The sequence below is a fragment of the Erythrolamprus reginae genome, chromosome 8, assembly GCF_031021105.1.
Source record: "Erythrolamprus reginae isolate rEryReg1 chromosome 8, rEryReg1.hap1, whole genome shotgun sequence".
Taxonomy (NCBI): Eukaryota; Metazoa; Chordata; class Lepidosauria; order Squamata; family Dipsadidae; genus Erythrolamprus; species Erythrolamprus reginae.
Window position 1 is genome coordinate 39,970,471 of NC_091957.1, and position 17,238 is coordinate 39,987,708.

General features: G+C 41.6%; 1 protein-coding gene across 1 annotated transcript in view; it reads left to right on the forward strand.

The window, feature by feature from the left end:
* TENM1 (teneurin transmembrane protein 1) overlaps positions 1-17,238 on the forward strand; it is a 572,994-nt gene that overhangs the window by 397,742 nt on the left and 158,014 nt on the right. The window contains exon 12 of the mRNA XM_070759727.1: positions 8,272-8,457. Coding sequence (XP_070615828.1) covers positions 8,272-8,457 — 186 coding nt within the window. The remainder of the gene's footprint in view (positions 1-8,271; positions 8,458-17,238) is intronic.

Sequence of the window (17,238 nt, forward strand, 5' to 3'; positions counted from 1 at the left end):
CCTCATCCGAATCGACCGAAAATAATGGAGATTGGCTTCCTGGGCTGTGTGCCAAGCCCCCCTCTTCCAAGTCACCCCCACCTTCTTCTTCGTCCAAGGAAACTGCACTACCTGATTCTGTCGGCAATAAAACAGGCCTATGACATGTTGATGTTTCCCCTGCATCCACCTCCACATTCCTTGGGGCAGGAGCTGGGCCAGAGTCAAACACAACACTCTATAAAGCCTTAATTAGACTCTAGAGAAAGTACAGAAGACGGAGGCCAAGATGGTTAGGGGACATACAAAAAGCGGTTGCAGGAACTTGGCATGGCCAGTCTGGCAAAGAGAAGGTCCAGGGGTGACATGATAAAGAGAAGGACCAGGGGTGATATGATAGCAGTGTTCCAATACTTGAGGAGCTCCCACAGAGAAAAGGGCATCAAGCACCAGAAGACCAGACAAGAAATAATGGATGGAAGCTGACCAAAGAGCGAGATTCAACCTGAAAATAAGGAAGAACTTTCTGATGGTGAAACCTCAACACTTGAGACTTTCCAAGGGAGATTGGACTGTCATTTGTCTGAAATGGTGCAGGGACTCCTGCTTGAGTGGGGGGTTGGACTAGATGATCTACAAGGTCCCTTCCAACTCTAATAATCTAATCTAATCTAATCTAATCTAATCTAAAAGGGTGCTTTATGGCCCATAAAGCACTGCCAGCCATTGCAAAATGTGCTGTGCGCCCTCCCTGTGGTCACATGACCAATTTCCAGGAGCTTGGCAGCCAGATTACATTTACAGTTGCAGCATCCCACAGTCATGTGAATGCAAGTTGTGATGTTTTTTGCTGGTTTTCAGCAAAAAAAAAAGTGAGCCCATTTGGGAAAACAGCTTTGCATTTATGACTTCGTGATTCACTTAACAATCATGTATGATGGTCACTATAAAAATTGATGCAAAATTAGGCCTGTTCACAAGGGTGCCTTGTCCTTTATCTCTCTTTTTTTCAATGCATTCAAAATCACTTTCTAGATTAATGTTCATCATATTCAGAAGTCATGATAAAATATGTACAAATGAAGCCTTTCAAAACATTTTGGTGAGCAGGGCATCTTTGGTTATTCCTACCAGAAACTTAGTGAGGCAAATATTTCATCCCCGAAGTTACCTAACAATCATATTTTATTATTCAGGGCAGGATGGCTGTGGAATGAGTTTAGGAAAGATATGGGGATGAGAAGTGGATTTGTTTCCTCAGAAGTCAGGAAAAGATTGAAGTGATATTTGCTGAAGTAATTTCTGCAGAGTTTCTGTCACACAGTTACTGTGTACAAGAGAATATTTAATGGGTGAAGTTGTATACTGTATTCTAATACAGTATTCACCCTTGGAATACAGGTTCCAGTTTGGTCACCACAATATTAAAAAGATGTTGAGAATCTAGAAAGAATGCAGAAAAGAGCAACAAAGATAATTAAAGGCTAAAACATATGAAGGAGGGCTGCTGGAATTGGGATGCTTAGTAAAAAGAATTGAATGGAATGGAACAGAACAGAATAGAATAGAATTATTTATTGGCCAAGTGTGATTGGACATACAAGGAATTTGTCTTTGGTGCATATGCTCTCAGTTTACATAAAAGACAAGATACATTCATCAAGAATCATAAGGTATAACCCTTAATGATAGTCATAGGGTACAAATAAGCATCAAATGTGACTAATCAATGTTGTATCATCTGCAAACTTCAGTTGTTTAACAGATGGATCATTTGAGATGCAGTCATTGGTATATAGAGAGAAGTGGAGTGAGCACACAGTCCTAGCAGTACATGTATCTGATGTGATTTTGCATAGCTTCACCTGCTGCTTCCTGTCTGTTAGGAAGCTTCTGATCCACTTACAAGTGTGTTCAGGTACCGCTAACCGTTTTAGTTTAGATATGTCCGGTAAGATGGTATTGAATGCTAAACTAAAGTCTACAAAGAAAACCTTTCCGTAGGTCTTTTGAGATTCAAGATGTTGTAGGATGTAGTGCAGGTCCATATTGAAAGCATCATCTGTCAATCTGTTTGCTCGGTCTAACAGCAGATTCCTGATGGTTTCCAGGTGGGACATCACTAGCCTTTCAAAGATTTTCATAACTACAGATGTTAGAGCAACTGGTTTGTAGTCATTCAGTTCCTTGATGGAGGACTTCTTCAGCACTGGGATGATAGTGGAGCATTTGAAGCAAGAAGAAACATGGCATATCTCTAGTGATTTATTGATGACTCAGGTGAAGATGGGGGACAATTGGTCAGCACAAGTTTTTAAGCAGGAAGAAGGTATCTTGTCTGGGCCTGGTTCTTTTCCTGGCTTCTGTCTGTGAAATAGACCTTGCACTTCCTTTTTTGTGATCACCAGGGGTTTTGAACCCAATGGGATGGGGTCAGTTGCAGGAAGCTTAGCTGTTGTTGGTGTGTCTGGCATGGAGGTTGTTGGAGATAGGTGGCTGTAGTTTCCTTTAAAACACTACAGTAAAACAAAAGAATGGTTGATAAAATGGAGTATGCTTAGAAAAGAAGACAAGTGATGACATGATAGCAGTGTTCCAATATTTGAGGAACTGGCACAAAGAAGAGGGGGTCAACCTATTCTCCAAAACACCTGAGGGCGAGACAAGAAGCAATGGATGGAAACCAATTAAGGAGAGGAGCAACCAAAAACTAAGGAGAAATTTTCTGACAATGAGAACAATGAATCAGTGGAACAACTTGCCTCCAGAAGTTGTGGATGCGCCAACATTGGAAATTTTTAAGAAGATGTTTTATAACCATTTGTCTGAAATGGAATGGAATGGAGTGGAATGGAATGGAATGGAATGGAATGGAATTCTTTATTGGCCAAGTGTGATTGCACACACAAGGAATTTGTCTTTGGTGCATATGCTCCCAGTATACATAAAAGAAAAAGATACAATTGTCAAGAACCATGAGGGTCAAATAAGCAATGAGGAAACAATCAATATAGGGCAGTGATGACGAACCTATGGCACGGGTGCCGCGCGTAGCATGCGGAGTCATATCTGCTGGCACACCAGCCATTGCCCTAGCTCAACTCCAAGGTGTATGTGTGTGTCGGCCAGCTGATTTCTGGCTCAAACAGAGGCTCTGGGAGAGCATTTTTGGCTTCCAGAGAGCCTGCTGGGGGACGGGGAAAGTCATTTTCACCCTCCCCCTCCTCCTGGGAAGCCTTTGAAGCCTGGTGAGGATGAAACAAGAGCCTACTGGGCCCACCAGAAGTTGGGAAATGGCCGTTTCTGACCTCCAGAGGGCTTCCGGGAGGTGGAGGAAGCTGTTTTTGCCCTCCCCAGGCATTGAATTATGGGTATGGGCACTCACGCATGTGCAATAGTGCATACGCTACTGGAAAAAAGATTTGCCATCACTGGTACAGGGTTTCCCACCTGAGCAGGAGATTGGCCTAGAAGAAGACAATTCTGGTTGGACTAATCCATTCCGTTCTGACATATTTCTCAATTTGAATTAATGTTGCTGCTTGTCATCCCTAAAATCCAAATGAACCCAGGCAAAAGTTACAACTGTCACTGTCTTAAATATCATTATCACTTTCCATTTGCATTGCAATGGAGCTGCCTGTTTAAAAAAACCCTGCACCCAATAAGAAGGTTTTGTTGAAACATCTAACAACAAAGGGGTATGCATATGAGGTTTTGCTCATGTAAATGAGAAACTATAATTGTGATCTCCCTTTTGATGAGGAGGAGAAAGTTCCTAGAAACGGCCTCTTGAAACTAACAATTGTTGTTATTTTAGCTTGCGGTTTACAGCTGTATCTGAACATACTTTTCTGACAGTTTAAAGTTTTTTTAAAAACCTGATAATTACTGGAAATGAAGCTGAATTGTGCAGCGAAGCTTATTTAGAGTTGTTTACTTTATATTTAACATTGCATGCATTAAGCTTTAATCAGCTGGTTAATCAACTAAACATTTGCTCTCACTGATTAAAATATCGGATTCACTGACTCAGCCCCGTCATTGAGATGTTTTAGGATAGCAATTGGATCTGTTTAAACCCAAAATATAATGTACGTTGGGCTACAACTTTATTCACCTCTCTTTCAGATAACGGACAAGCTAAAAAGTGGACAATGCTTCTTTTTTAAAGGGAAGGTTGTCTTTAAAACATTTTAGCTTGATGCCTTTTCAGTAGCAGAGAAGAATGGCTCAAAAGTAAAACAGGAGGGCCCTTAATTCACAAACATTCAGACCAAATTGCCCCCTATTGATTAATCACTGTAAAGTTTTAATGGAATAATCAATCATTCAACCAATTAAAGCTTCCTACTATGCTAATAACACTGACAAGGAACCCTACATGGTGGGATCCAAGTAGACCTCCCAGAGGCAAAATAAATTAAATTTCAGGATCAGCGGCTAGACTTACAACAGCAAGGGGGGTTGGCGAAAACATTTTTTTTTTAATATAAAGGATACATTTGTGTTTCACCTTTTAAATTGCAATAGGGATTTTATATCCCACTGACTTTTCTGCAGGAAGTGCTGCTCTGAAAAGGCCATGGATCTGCAAATCTTTAAGTTAATCTGGGTTTTTTTGTAGATTTGCTTTTACTCCGCCTTTATTTTTTTATATAAATAATTCTAAGTGATAAACATACTTTTTCTTCCTGTTTTCCTCACAATAACATCCCTGTGCGGTGTGTTTGGCTGAAAGGCACTAGCCCAAAGTCATCCAATCAGTTTTCAGGCCTAAAGTGGGACTAGAACTCCCCATCTCCTAGTGATTGGTCCAAAGTCACCCAAAGCTGGCTTTGATATCTACAGTGGGGCTAGAACTCACCATCTCCTAGTGATTATTATTTAAAATCTATATGAAGCCACTGGGCGAAATCATTTGATGGCATGGGGTGAGGTATCATCAGTATGCTGATGATACCCAGTTATACATCTCCACCCCATCCCAATTCATGAAGCGGTGGATGTTATATGTTGGTGTAAGGGTCTGGATGGGGGCCAACAGGCTCAAGCTCAACCCAGACAAGACCGAGTGGCTGTGGGCATTTCCTCCTAAGGACTATTCGATCTGTCTGTCCATTGTTCTGGGGAGAGTGGGGGAAAACATTGACCTCCTCAGATAAGGTTCGCAACTTGGGTGTCCTCCTGGATCCACAGCTGAAGCTTGATCACTACCTCTTGGCTGTTGTCAGGGGGACCTTTGCCCAGGTTTACCAGGTTTACCAGGTTTACCAGGTTTACCAGGTTTACCAGTTCCGGCTCTATTTGGACCAGGATGCTCTACACACAGTCAGTCAGGCCCTCATCACTTCCCATCTTGATTATTGCAATGTGCTCTTCATTGGGCTACCCTTGTAGAGTGTTCGGAGACTCCAAATTGTCTAGAATGCAACCGCGCAAGCTGTCATGGGTATACCTCGGTACACCCATATAACACATACGCTCTGTGAGCTGCACTGGCTTCCTCTTAGTCTCCAGGCACAATTCAAGATATTGGTTGTTACCTGTAAAGCCCTATATGGCTCAGGGCCAGACTATTTATGGGGCCATCTCTTGCTGCATACCTCCCAGAGACCTGTAAGAGCACACAGAGTTGGCCTCCTCCAGGTCCTGTCGACCAAGCAATGCAGGTTGGCGGGGCTGCGGGGTAGGGCCTTCTCTGTTGCCGCCCCGGCTATATGGAATCAAGTCCCACCCCCGAGGTCCATACTGCTCCCACCCTAATGGCTTTCTGTAAGTCCACAAAGACCTGGCTTTACCGGCAGGCCCGGGGGCCATGAATTAACAACTATCATGGCCAAACTGTATGAATGATACGTATGTATGCTGATTATTTAGTTTATTATGGGTTTTATTGTTAGTCCTTTAGGATTGGGCAGCACAGAAGTCAAATTAAATAAACAAACAAAAACAAACAAATAAATAGTAGGGCAGTGTGATGTGCAGTAAGCTCACATGAAGCAGTAGGATTCATTGGGTTTAGGTTTTTTTTGTCTTCCACTGTGAATTGTATTGTGGGATGCATGGAGGGAGGCTCAGCCAATCTCATTGTATGCATGTTGTACTCTGACAACAAAGGTTTGATGTTGTGGTTGGCTCTGGCCCAGCTCCTGCCCCAGGGAATAGGGAGGTGGATGCAGGGGAAAATTCAACATGTCACAGGCCTGTGTTATTGCCGACAGAATCAGAGTTTAGTTTCCTTGGACGAAGAAGAATGTGGGAGTGACTCGGCAGAGGAGGGCTTGGCACACAGCCAAGGCAGTCAATCTTCCTTATCTTCTATAGCTTCAGATGATGACATTTTGGACCCACGCAAGCGCAGGATTATGCGTAGAAGAGACCAAGTAAGAACACATTACAGGAAATAAGGGAGGCCACCTGTGTTTGGGTGGGGCTCCAGTAATTAGGGCTGCTGCTATAAATAGCAGCATGTGGGTTTGGCCATTGTGGAAGAATATCTGTTGCATTTTCGTCAGCAATCTTGTGTGCTGGACTTTGTTGCTTTTTCACGCCTTTGAAACCAAAGCAGAGCAGTGTGTGTGTGTGTTTCCCTTCGTTGGAAGAAGAAGGGGTGTGAAGTTTCTCCACAGCTGCTGGCTAAGTACTTAATGATTGATTAAGGGACATTGTACAGACTACCAGGTTGTTTTGGGAAGAGGGCTCTTTGCAATACAAAAAGAGTGCTTAGTTTATTTTGACTTTTGTGATAAAGAACATTGTTTTGAATTTTCGGGAGGCTCCTATCAGAGAGCCCGGCAGAACAGTTTGAATTTGAATTTGAATTGGCCCAAAGTCAACCAACTGGCTTGGGTTCCTTAGGTGCGACTAGAACTCACCATCTCCTGAAGCCCAAAGTCGCCCAGCTGGCTTTCATGTCTAAAGTGGTATTAGAACACACAAATTCCCAGTTTCTAGCATGGTACCTTAACCACTGCACCAAATTTATTTCCTTGGAGGTTAGGACAGCTGGCATTTACCACCATTCTCGTTTTAGTAGTTCCATTACACCTAGTTTTTTTTGAAACTTGGAAGTCAGATTTTGAATGGATTGTGCCCATAGCTGGTTAACTGTGTGTGTCTCATCTTGTCTATTTTTTAGGATACAGTTCACATTTACTGAAACAAACTTCTATATATAATTCCAATATGCATTTAATAAACACTTAACTCAAGAGATATCAAGGTCAGGTCCAGTATGTTCCTTCTCTCACAATCTGAAAACGTGTTAACATTGTTTCTTTTAAAAGCGTTTAAGACTGAGGTGTGTAGAGTTCAATATAGTGACATTGTTTTCGTTCCTGAGAATCCCAAGGTCTATTAGATGAAAAACAACTGCCTTGAAGCAAGTGAAAAGGGGGAAAACATAATGCTTTTTTCTGCTAAAAAGTATGAATTATAAACTGTAATAATTTGCTTATGGAAGATGTTCTCTGATGTTTGATTGCTCAGAGAACCCTATACAGGTGTAAATTGGCCTGTAGACCTCCTAGAGAGCTGGTTAAATGGAGCTACTTCTGAAACATGCGGTACTTGTTTTTTTCTTATTCCAAGGAAATATATTCAATATATTCAATTTTAGGTTGTTTTGCATTCTTCTCTGGTGGGAGAGATCCTGGGCTGGTTCCGTGGTGCTTTTTTTCTTTTCCCCATGCCTTATTAGTCCGCAACCACAGGAAATATTATTTAAATAAAAATATCCAATAAAAATTGTTTAAAAGATTGTTAAAATAAAAAAAAATGTAGGAGGAACTGCTAAAAAAACACTCCACCCGATATAGATTTTAAAAAGTTGAAAAAGTTAAAAATAAGTTAAAAGTATAAAATATTTTGTTAAAATGTTTAAATGTAAAATAGAGTTAAAAAGTTAAAAAAAATTAAAAGTAAATTAAAAGTATAAATATAAATGAGTTAAAAAGAAAGCCTATTTACTTTTGGAGGAGCTCTTTATAGCCAGTGCTGCCTGTCCTCCATCTTGGCTCCTCCGGTTTTTTTCTTATTCCAAGGAAATATATTCAATATTTTATTTATTAGATTTTTATTCCACTTTTTATTACTTCATAGGTAACTCAAAATAGCAAACGTACCTAACAGTTCTAAGCTAGCGCTATAACTACTACACCAAACAGTCCCAATTCTTTAATATTTTTTGAAAGAACTTCTTGAACTAGTTGCCCTGAGTCTCACGGGATTGAGCAGCATAGAAGTCAAATTAATAAATAAACTGGATCTCCTGCTTTGTCTTTCTCACAGAGCTCTGCACACTGGATTGCGGCGCCCACGGTGTTTGTGCAAAAGGAGTGTGCCAGTGTGAAGAAGGTTGGATAGGGTCCACTTGTGAAGAACGGACGTGCAACTCCCACTGCACGGAGCATGGAAAGTGCAAAGATGGAAAATGTGAATGCAGCCCTGGATGGGAAGGAGACCATTGTACCATAGGTGAGAGCTACGTGTACCTGGCCCAAACTGGGATAGCTCAAGAAATTCATTCATTCATTCATTCATTCATTCATTCATTCATTCATTCATTCATTCATTCATGTATATTTCTATGCCGCCCTACTCCATAGACTTGGGGCGGCTTACAAAAACAGGAATAAAATACAAGAATAAAATACAAGATACAACAAGAGAGAAACTCAAACATAACAAATAGTACTAAAATCTCAGAATTATTAAAACCAAACATTCACATTCATTCCAACCACAAACTTACATTCAAATCATCGGCCAGAGTAGCAGTCAATGGCCCCAGGCCTGCCAGCAAAGGTAAGTTTTTAAGACCTTGTGAAAGGCCAGGAGGGTGAGGGCAATGCGAATCTCTGGAGGGAGTTGATTCCAAAGGGTTGGGGCTGCCACAGAGAAGGCTCTTCCCCTAGGACCCACCAGCCAACATTCCTTAGCTGATGGGACCTGGAGAAGGCTGGCTCTGTGGGACCTGACCGGCCTCTGGGATACATGAGGCAGAAGATGGTCCCATATGTAATCTGGTCCTAATTACCCCGAAACAATCTAGTAGCCACTCATGACTGCAAACTCGATGCATTTAGCTCTATTCAGTCTATTTTGCACTGCCTGTATCAAGAACACTAAACTCTACCACATTGAAAGCAAAAGGCTTCAGAGTTGCAGTTAAACACTCAGTTTGACTTCTGCAAGATGGGGCATGATTATTTCATGGCTGTCAAATTATTCTCTCAGGCCTTCCAGCCTAGAAGGGGCAGTGGATATAATCAGAACGAATCTCTTTGGAATACATCAAATCAAGGGCCTTTAAGCAAAGTCAGGACCATAGACAGCTCCCTGAAGTCTTGCTGGCTGGACCGTTCAGCCTTTTGTACCGCAAGAGAAAGAAACTCCCTGACGTCTTATATAAGCTGAAGCTGTATTATAGATGACACAACTCCCTAAAGGAATTGGCTTAGTTGTTTGAAAGGACTTTGTCTGATTTCATATCCATGTCCTTCTGAAAGCTAAAAAAAAAATGTGGTAGGTCCTCGCCCAAATTGCTTTCAAATCTGGAAGTGATAAAAAGGCCAGTGAGGGAAGTAGAGAAGAAGTGTGAAATATTTGATCATCTTCTGAGTCTTTCTGGGGGTGGGGGGAGCTACGGCACTGTCACTCAGCTTAGTTTCTCACTATGCATCTGGAACTAACATGGCATTAAGAAGAGGAGGGAATGCCTCAGATAGAGAACTACTGAACTGCAGAGTTGGAAGGACCTCAAAGATATTATAGTCTGTGCTGTATAGTGTACTGTCTGGGTCACTCCAGAAGCCAATACCAACCCAAAAAGAGAATCCAGACACACTGGTAAAAGGCAAAGGCAGTTTTCTAAAATTCAAGAAAAACACAGGTAACAGAAAATGTCCTTACAAACAGGAAAATGCTGTATCTTCAGATATATCCACGAAGGCAAAAGTCGATGCAGCAATACAGAATACTTGCTGCCAAGCCGAGGCTGTAGATAGCAGACCTACACCTCCCACAGGTCTTCCAAACTGCTGGGCCACAAGCCAGGAACAGAGACGCCGAGAAACAAGACAGGATAACGCAACTCCAAACTGATAACACTCCACGTGGCTTCAAAGGCTTGCCTGCCTTTTAAACCCTGCTAAGGAGGACCACACCCAAACCCAGCTGTTTCTAATTCAGTGCTGATAATACTTCTTTAATTGCTCCTTTCTTTGATCTGACCGTCTCTGTCGCATGTCAATGACGGCTTGAGCTTCATCACCTAATGACTCCAAACTACTGGCTGGGGACAGCCCCCCCCCCCCCGGCGGGGCTCTCATGCTGTTCTCCTTCATCCCATTCCTGATTTTCCTCCCCCCCATCCGACTGTTCAGCCCCCTCCTCTTCGCTGTCATCCTCCTCCGGGCATGGAGCCAGCAGAGACACAGCCGGTCCCTGAGCAGCCTCAGGCTGAACCACAACATATAGGAACACCAATTAAAGTCAAAGTTGGCTAATTCAGCCTCTTATAAACCTCCAGAGATGAAGAACCCACAGCCTCTAGAGACAAAATGATTTGAAGCTGTACAGATCTTAACAGTCCAAAAGTTTTTTTTTTCTTTATCATGTAGCAAAAGTTTAGGTCACTGTAACTTGTGCCTGATTTCTACTTCCAGTTTGGAGGGTCCATGAAAAAGAGTTCTTGGTCATCTCCCTGCAGTTTCCTTGTAAGTTTAATAAGTCAGGGTTTTTTTTGAAACATTGGTTTCCCCTCTTAGCTGTCTATACCTCTGCGAATAAAAGGTGTGTCTGATCATTGTGGATGAGGAAGCTGTTGGTTTTCACTTGATTTGATTTGATTTTATTGGATTTGTATGCCGCCCCTCTCCGTAGACTGGGGCGGCTAACAACAGTAGTAAACAGCATATGACAATCCAATATAAACAGTTAAAAACCCCTATTGTAAAACCAAACATACATACAGACATACCATGCATAAAATTGTAAAGGCCTAGGGGGAAAGAGTATCTCAATTCCCCCATGCCTGGCGGCAGAGGTGGGTTTTGAGAAGCTTATGAAAGGCAAGGAGGGTGGGAGCAATTCTAATCTCTGGGGGGAGTTGGTTCCAGAGGGTCGGGGCCGCCACAAAGAAGGCTCTTCCCCTTGGTCCCGCCAAGCGACATTGTTTAGTTGACGGGACCCGGAGAAGACCAACTCTGTGGGACCTTATTGGCTGCTGGGATTCATGCAGCAGAAGGCGGTCCCTGAGATAGTCTGGTCCGGTGCCATGAAGGGCTTTATAGGTCATAACCAACACTTTGAATTGTGACTGGAAACTGATCGGCAACCAATGCAGACTGCGGAGTGTTGGTGTAACATGGGCATATTTGGGAAAGCCCATGATTGCTCTCGCAGCTGCATTCTGCACGATCTGAAGTTTCCGAACACTTCCAAAACAAAATCAAATCCCTGTGAATTCAAACCATAAGGCGAGGTGGCTATGAAATGAGGAAAGAAGTTGAGCAAATCTGTTTGTTTGGAAGTCAGAAGGAGATACCTGTGAAAAATAATTTCTGCAGTGTTTCTGTCTTATTACTTATTTAGGCCAAAGAGAATGTTTGTTCGGTCCCACAGAGTTGGCCTTCTCCGGTTCCCGTCGACTAAACAATGTCGTCTGGCGGGACCCATGGGAAGAGCCTTCCCTGTGGTGGCTCCAACCCTCTGGAACCAACTCCCCCCTGAGATTAGGATTGCCCCCACCCTCCTTGCCTTTCACAAACTCCTTAAAACCCACCTCTGCCGTCAGGCATGGGGGAACTGAAACATCTCCCCTTGCCCATGTTGTTTTGGTGTTAGATTGATTGTGTGCTTGTTTTTTTTAATATTCTGGGGTTGTTTTTTATGAATTTTTTAGCTTAACATTGTAATTGGATTGGTGGGTATTGGATTTGTTATTATGTATTGTTTTTACTTGTTGTGAGCCGCCCCGAGTTTGCGGAGAGGGGCGGCATATAAATCCAATAAATCTAATCTAATCTTTAATGGGTGAAGCTGCTCAATGAAAAGTGTAGAAAGGAAACTTTCAAAGCCTTGGTTTCCCCAAACACCCCACAAAGAATTTGTGGCATTTGCAGAAAATTGTTTTCCTTCTAGCCAAGCAACAACCAGCCAGGTGTAAAAATTCTCGCAACAGTTCAAAGATCAGCTGTAAAAATGTTTCATGCATGAGAAGATTCAGGACAAAGCAAAGTGTGAATCAAACAATGCAACAAAAATTCTGGCAGCTCCTCGCAAAAGGACAACAAAATATTGCTTCCCACGGAAGGTCATCTCCACTGGCCAACTCTCAATCCCAGAGTTCAAGAAAGATTCTCTTCTAAACCACCCAATTGCATTGGTCCAGAAGGTCACATAAGTTTTTTGTTTTTAACTTTCTGGATTTTTCAGCACTCTGGATTTTAACCTGTTATCTTCCTCAAAGATTTGAATGATGCTCTGGCATTAACCCTGGTAAGATCTGGGATGTAGATTCCCTGCTTTAGGTTTTTTTCCCCCCTGCTTGGAAAGTGGCTCCTAATCACATCTGTCTCCTTAGTTATTGGCTCAATTTTGGAGAGAGAAAAAATTCCTCATAGACATCCTGAAAATTAAATGCAGTAGCTTTGCTTTGTTCCAGATCAGCTTAAGTGAGTGTCTGCATTCCAATTAACATCCAAGAAATAAATCAGTCCAAACCTTGGCCTTCTTCCAATTTATTAACCGAGCCATGTTGGCTACGAACTGATGCTAATTTTTCCTACAGTTCTACACCCAGATTAAGATTCACCCCTCATCTTCACACCCACAAGTTCATCACATGGACCACTCTGGTTTTCTCAAAGGACATGATCCTCCCTTGTATTTCCATCTGGTGCTGAATCTCTGGAAATAATTTGTTGTTGCTAGTACAGTGATACCTCATCTTACAAACGCCTCGTCATACAACTTTTCGAGATACAAACCCGGGGTTTAAGACATTTTTGCCTCTTCTTACAAACTATTTTCATCTTACAAACCCACCATTGCTGCTGGGATGCTCCGCCTCCGGACTTCCGTTGCCAGCGAAGCACCTGTTTTTGCGCTGCTGGGATTCCCCTGAGGCTCCCCTCCATGGGAAACCCCACCTCCTGACTTCTGTGTTTTTGTGATGCTGCAGGGGAATTCTAGCAGGGGAATCCCAGCAGCGCAAAATAGGGCGCTTCGCTGGCAACGGAAGTCCGGAGGTGGGGTTTCCCAGCGAGGGGACCCTCAGTGAAATCGCAGCATCATAAAAACACAGAGGTCCGGAGGTGGGGTTTCGAGGACTTCGGTGTTTTTGCGATGCTGCGATTTCACTGATGCTCCCTTCGCTGGGAAACCCCACCTACAGACTTCCGTTGCCAGCGAAGCGCTCGTTTTTGCGATGCTGGGATTCCCCTACTGGGATTCCCCTGCAGCATCACAAAAACACAGAAGTCTAGAAGTGGGGTTTTCCATGGAGGGGAGCCTCAGGGGAATCCCAGCAGTGCAAAAACGGGTGCTTCGGCTGGCAAAAGGGGTGAATTTTGGACTTGCACGCATTAATCACTTTTCCATTGATTCCTATGGGAAACATTGTTTCGTCTTACAAACTTTTCACCTTAAGAACCTCGTCCCGGAACCAATTAAGTTTGTAAGACAAGGTATCACTGTATTTTCCCCTCACATGCAACCACCCCTCCCCAATTCCCACAGTACTATTCTATTTGGGCAGGCCAAACTCTCTAACTGAAAATGATGGTTTCGGTCCGACAGGGAGCTGCTTTGATATAGTGAGTCTGTACAAAATAATATCAAGAGAATAGCTAAAAAACATATAACCACTTTAAATTAATTAAAGAAAATGAAACAGTTTAAATACACTAATTCTTATATTCTTTGCCTTTATAGGATTTAAATATTAGCCAAGTTATTAAAAGTGTTCATCTATCTTTGTTTCCTTTATCCCCAAGGCTAATTTCTAATTATATTTCTAATATAAATCTAAAATTCTCAGATCTTTTCAGAAGACATTCCTTAGCTGTGGAAATGCAATTGTTGTATTTTAATGAAAAATAATACCTTTCCCCCAAGTCGGTTACTAGTAAGTCTTGGCAAATTGTTGTTCAGGAGTTCCCAAAGTGTTTTTGTCCATAAATATTTTAATTGCATGCAGGAAGCCTGGCTCTCTAATATAATAAGAACATGTCAGCTATGTCCCAGCATTTTATCAAGGGAATGGAATTTGCTCAGTTTAGTTTGAGTTACTTTTTTGGTTTATTTTCTGGATTTCAATTAAAAAAAAACCCTACATTTTCACTTCTTATCTTCTTGGTTAAATTTTAAACAGCCTATCAAATTTAGGTACCATTCATCTCACACTGAGAGTGACTCTCGCTGCCGTACTGATCCTCTTCATCTGCCATATTCACCATCAGACATCTATCTCTCTATCTATCTATCTACCTACCTATCTACCTATCCATCCATCCATCCATTCATCTATCCATCTATCTATCTATCTATCCATCTATCCATCTATGTATATCTCTCTCTCTCTCTCTCTCTGTCTCTATCTATCTATCTATCTCTATCTATCTACCTACCTACCTACCTACCTACCTATCTATGTATCTATTTATTAGATTTGTATGCCGCCCCTCTCTGTAGACTCGGGGCGGCTCACAGCATACAATTAAACAATTCATGACAAATCTAATAAATTTAAAAAACATTTAAAAACCCCATTATTAAACCAGACATACACACAGACACACCATACATAAATAGTATAGGCCTGGGGAAGATGGGGGGGAATGCCTCAATTCCCCCATGCCTGATGCCAGATGTGAGTTTTAAGGAGTTTACGGAAGGCAAGGAGGGTGGCAGCAGTTCTAATCTCCGGGGGGGGGAGCTGGTTCCAGAGAGTTGGGGACACCACAAAGAAGGCGGTCATGTTGGCATTCCTATTTTTATCAACAGCCGTGTGAAAAAGTGTTGTTGGGTTTTTGTTAAGGAGTGTGCAGAGCTATCTCCAAATGGTCAAAGATACTCTTACACAGAGGAAATGTGGAGATCTTACAGATATCACCTGATAGTCCAGAGATACAAGTAATAATTCAGTAATACAAGCCAGATACATTAAGTGTATAAAATATTATTTACTTTGGCAACTATCTTAGTCATTCACAGTCAAATCAGTCAATACATTTCAATAAATATACAATGCTATAAGCTTTCTTTTCCAGCTTACAAATACATAAACCATAATTTGAACACATAGTTCTTACTGCAGCATAGTTACAAAAACAAAACAGAAATAACAGAGAGTAGCCGAGAGAGTGAATCATGTTTCAGGCTCCTCTTATGGCAATCCGTAACACTAGCTCTCAAACAATAATGTTCTAATACATGTAAGCATACATTGTTGGTTTATTCTATATATTGCCAAACATAACTAGTTATGTACGTAGTACTAATAGTTTTGCCTAAACCAGTCCCTTAGATTTGGAAGCCAGGATGTTCTTCTACTTGGATCTCATTTGCCTTCAATCTTTTCTTGCACAAAAGCTTAAAACCATATAATATGGTTCCCTTCATGAGAATGAAACATGCTGTCTGATGTTTTCTGACAGGGATCAGCAATACATTGGTACTAGATAAGAGTTAAATTCAAAAGGGTTTTGACTTAGACTGCTTGTGGGAATGTAATGATTCCATGCTGATTCCTCTCTTGACTCCAACCAAAAGGCTCTGCATATCCTTCTCCTACATAGAGTTACCTCTGTTTGGGTCAACATTTGTACATTCTGAGTGGGCCTGTGCCAAGAAGAAGGAGGAGGAGGAGGAGGAGGAGGAGGAGGAGGAGGAGGAGGAGGAAAGAAGAAGAAGAAAGAAGAAGAAGAAGAAGAAGAAGAAGAAGAAGAAGAAGAAGAAGAAGAAGAAGAAGAAGCAGCAGAAGCAGAAGCAGCAGCAGTAGCCAATAATGCACAGAATTCTACAAGAATTGGAGTCCTTGTATATCTGGAGCACAGTCTGTATTTCAAACTGACAATACAGCACCCTTAGACAGATAACAATGATGATTAAAAACACTGTACTTATTGTTTCAGCTGGAAACCCATTCTAATGGCTACTTGGGTAACAGGATTAGATTAATGGTAGCTTCCATTCACACAGATCGTAAATAACCTGTTTAAACCACAGCAAATCTCAATCAACCCAAATGGCAAATTAATACAGAAAGGTTTATTTGTTTTCATTTCAGTACGTAAATGCAGTGGGTTGTCATTCCGCTTCCTTCTTTGTTTAAAGCCACCACTTGTTAAAAGGAAACCGTGAATATGAGAGCCGTAAGGAAGAAAAGGCCCAGTAGAAGATATATTTTCTCTCCCTCCTTTTCAACACCAAACTTATGATTTTTTTTTCCTATTTATATGATGTTTGGGTCCTGCATATGCACCATATGTCTTCGGAGAGGGGCAGCATACAAATCTAATAAATTATTATTAATTATTATTATTACATGGAGAAGGGATGAAGAAAGAACGGGAGAGGAAGGGAGAAGGAAGGGGAGGAGGAGATGATCTGCCATTTCACACAGAACCCCCCCCCCAACAAAATGAAGCTGAAATTCTTGAGACTTTTCTACAGCTGTCTAAAGAATTGATAGGAACAACTTTACCTAGTAAATGGGTGTTTTATGACTAGCCATTACTAAGAAAACATTGGTAAGAGTGTTCAGACATACTGTCTGGTATGATAAGGAACTGAGGAGTGCAGTAGGCATGCTAAAGTACATATTTTATTTTATTTTTATTTGCTTTTAGATGTAGCTGCTGACTCCCAGTTTATTGTCAACATTCAGACATACTAATCAATGCAGGATAATTAAGGGGCTTCGGAACACTACAAGCAGCTCCTTGAACTAAAAATCAGGCTGTAATGAGTATAAGATGGAAAAGGGAAAAAAACAAAGTATTGCAATCATACTTCTAAGCCCAGAAGGCTGAAGATAGCTTAGAACCGCATGGCATCAGTCAAATATTTGCAGGCAGCATTGCCTGGGAATTTCTTTTTATTGTGTTCTTATACATCTTGATGCATTGCATTAGTTTAAATAGAATTATATTGATACTGGGAACTTTGGAAACTGTTTTTCGAAGGCAAAAGGTTGGAGAAAGCTAATTTCTACTGTGGGCATGCTTCCGTGAACCCATAGATTATGGA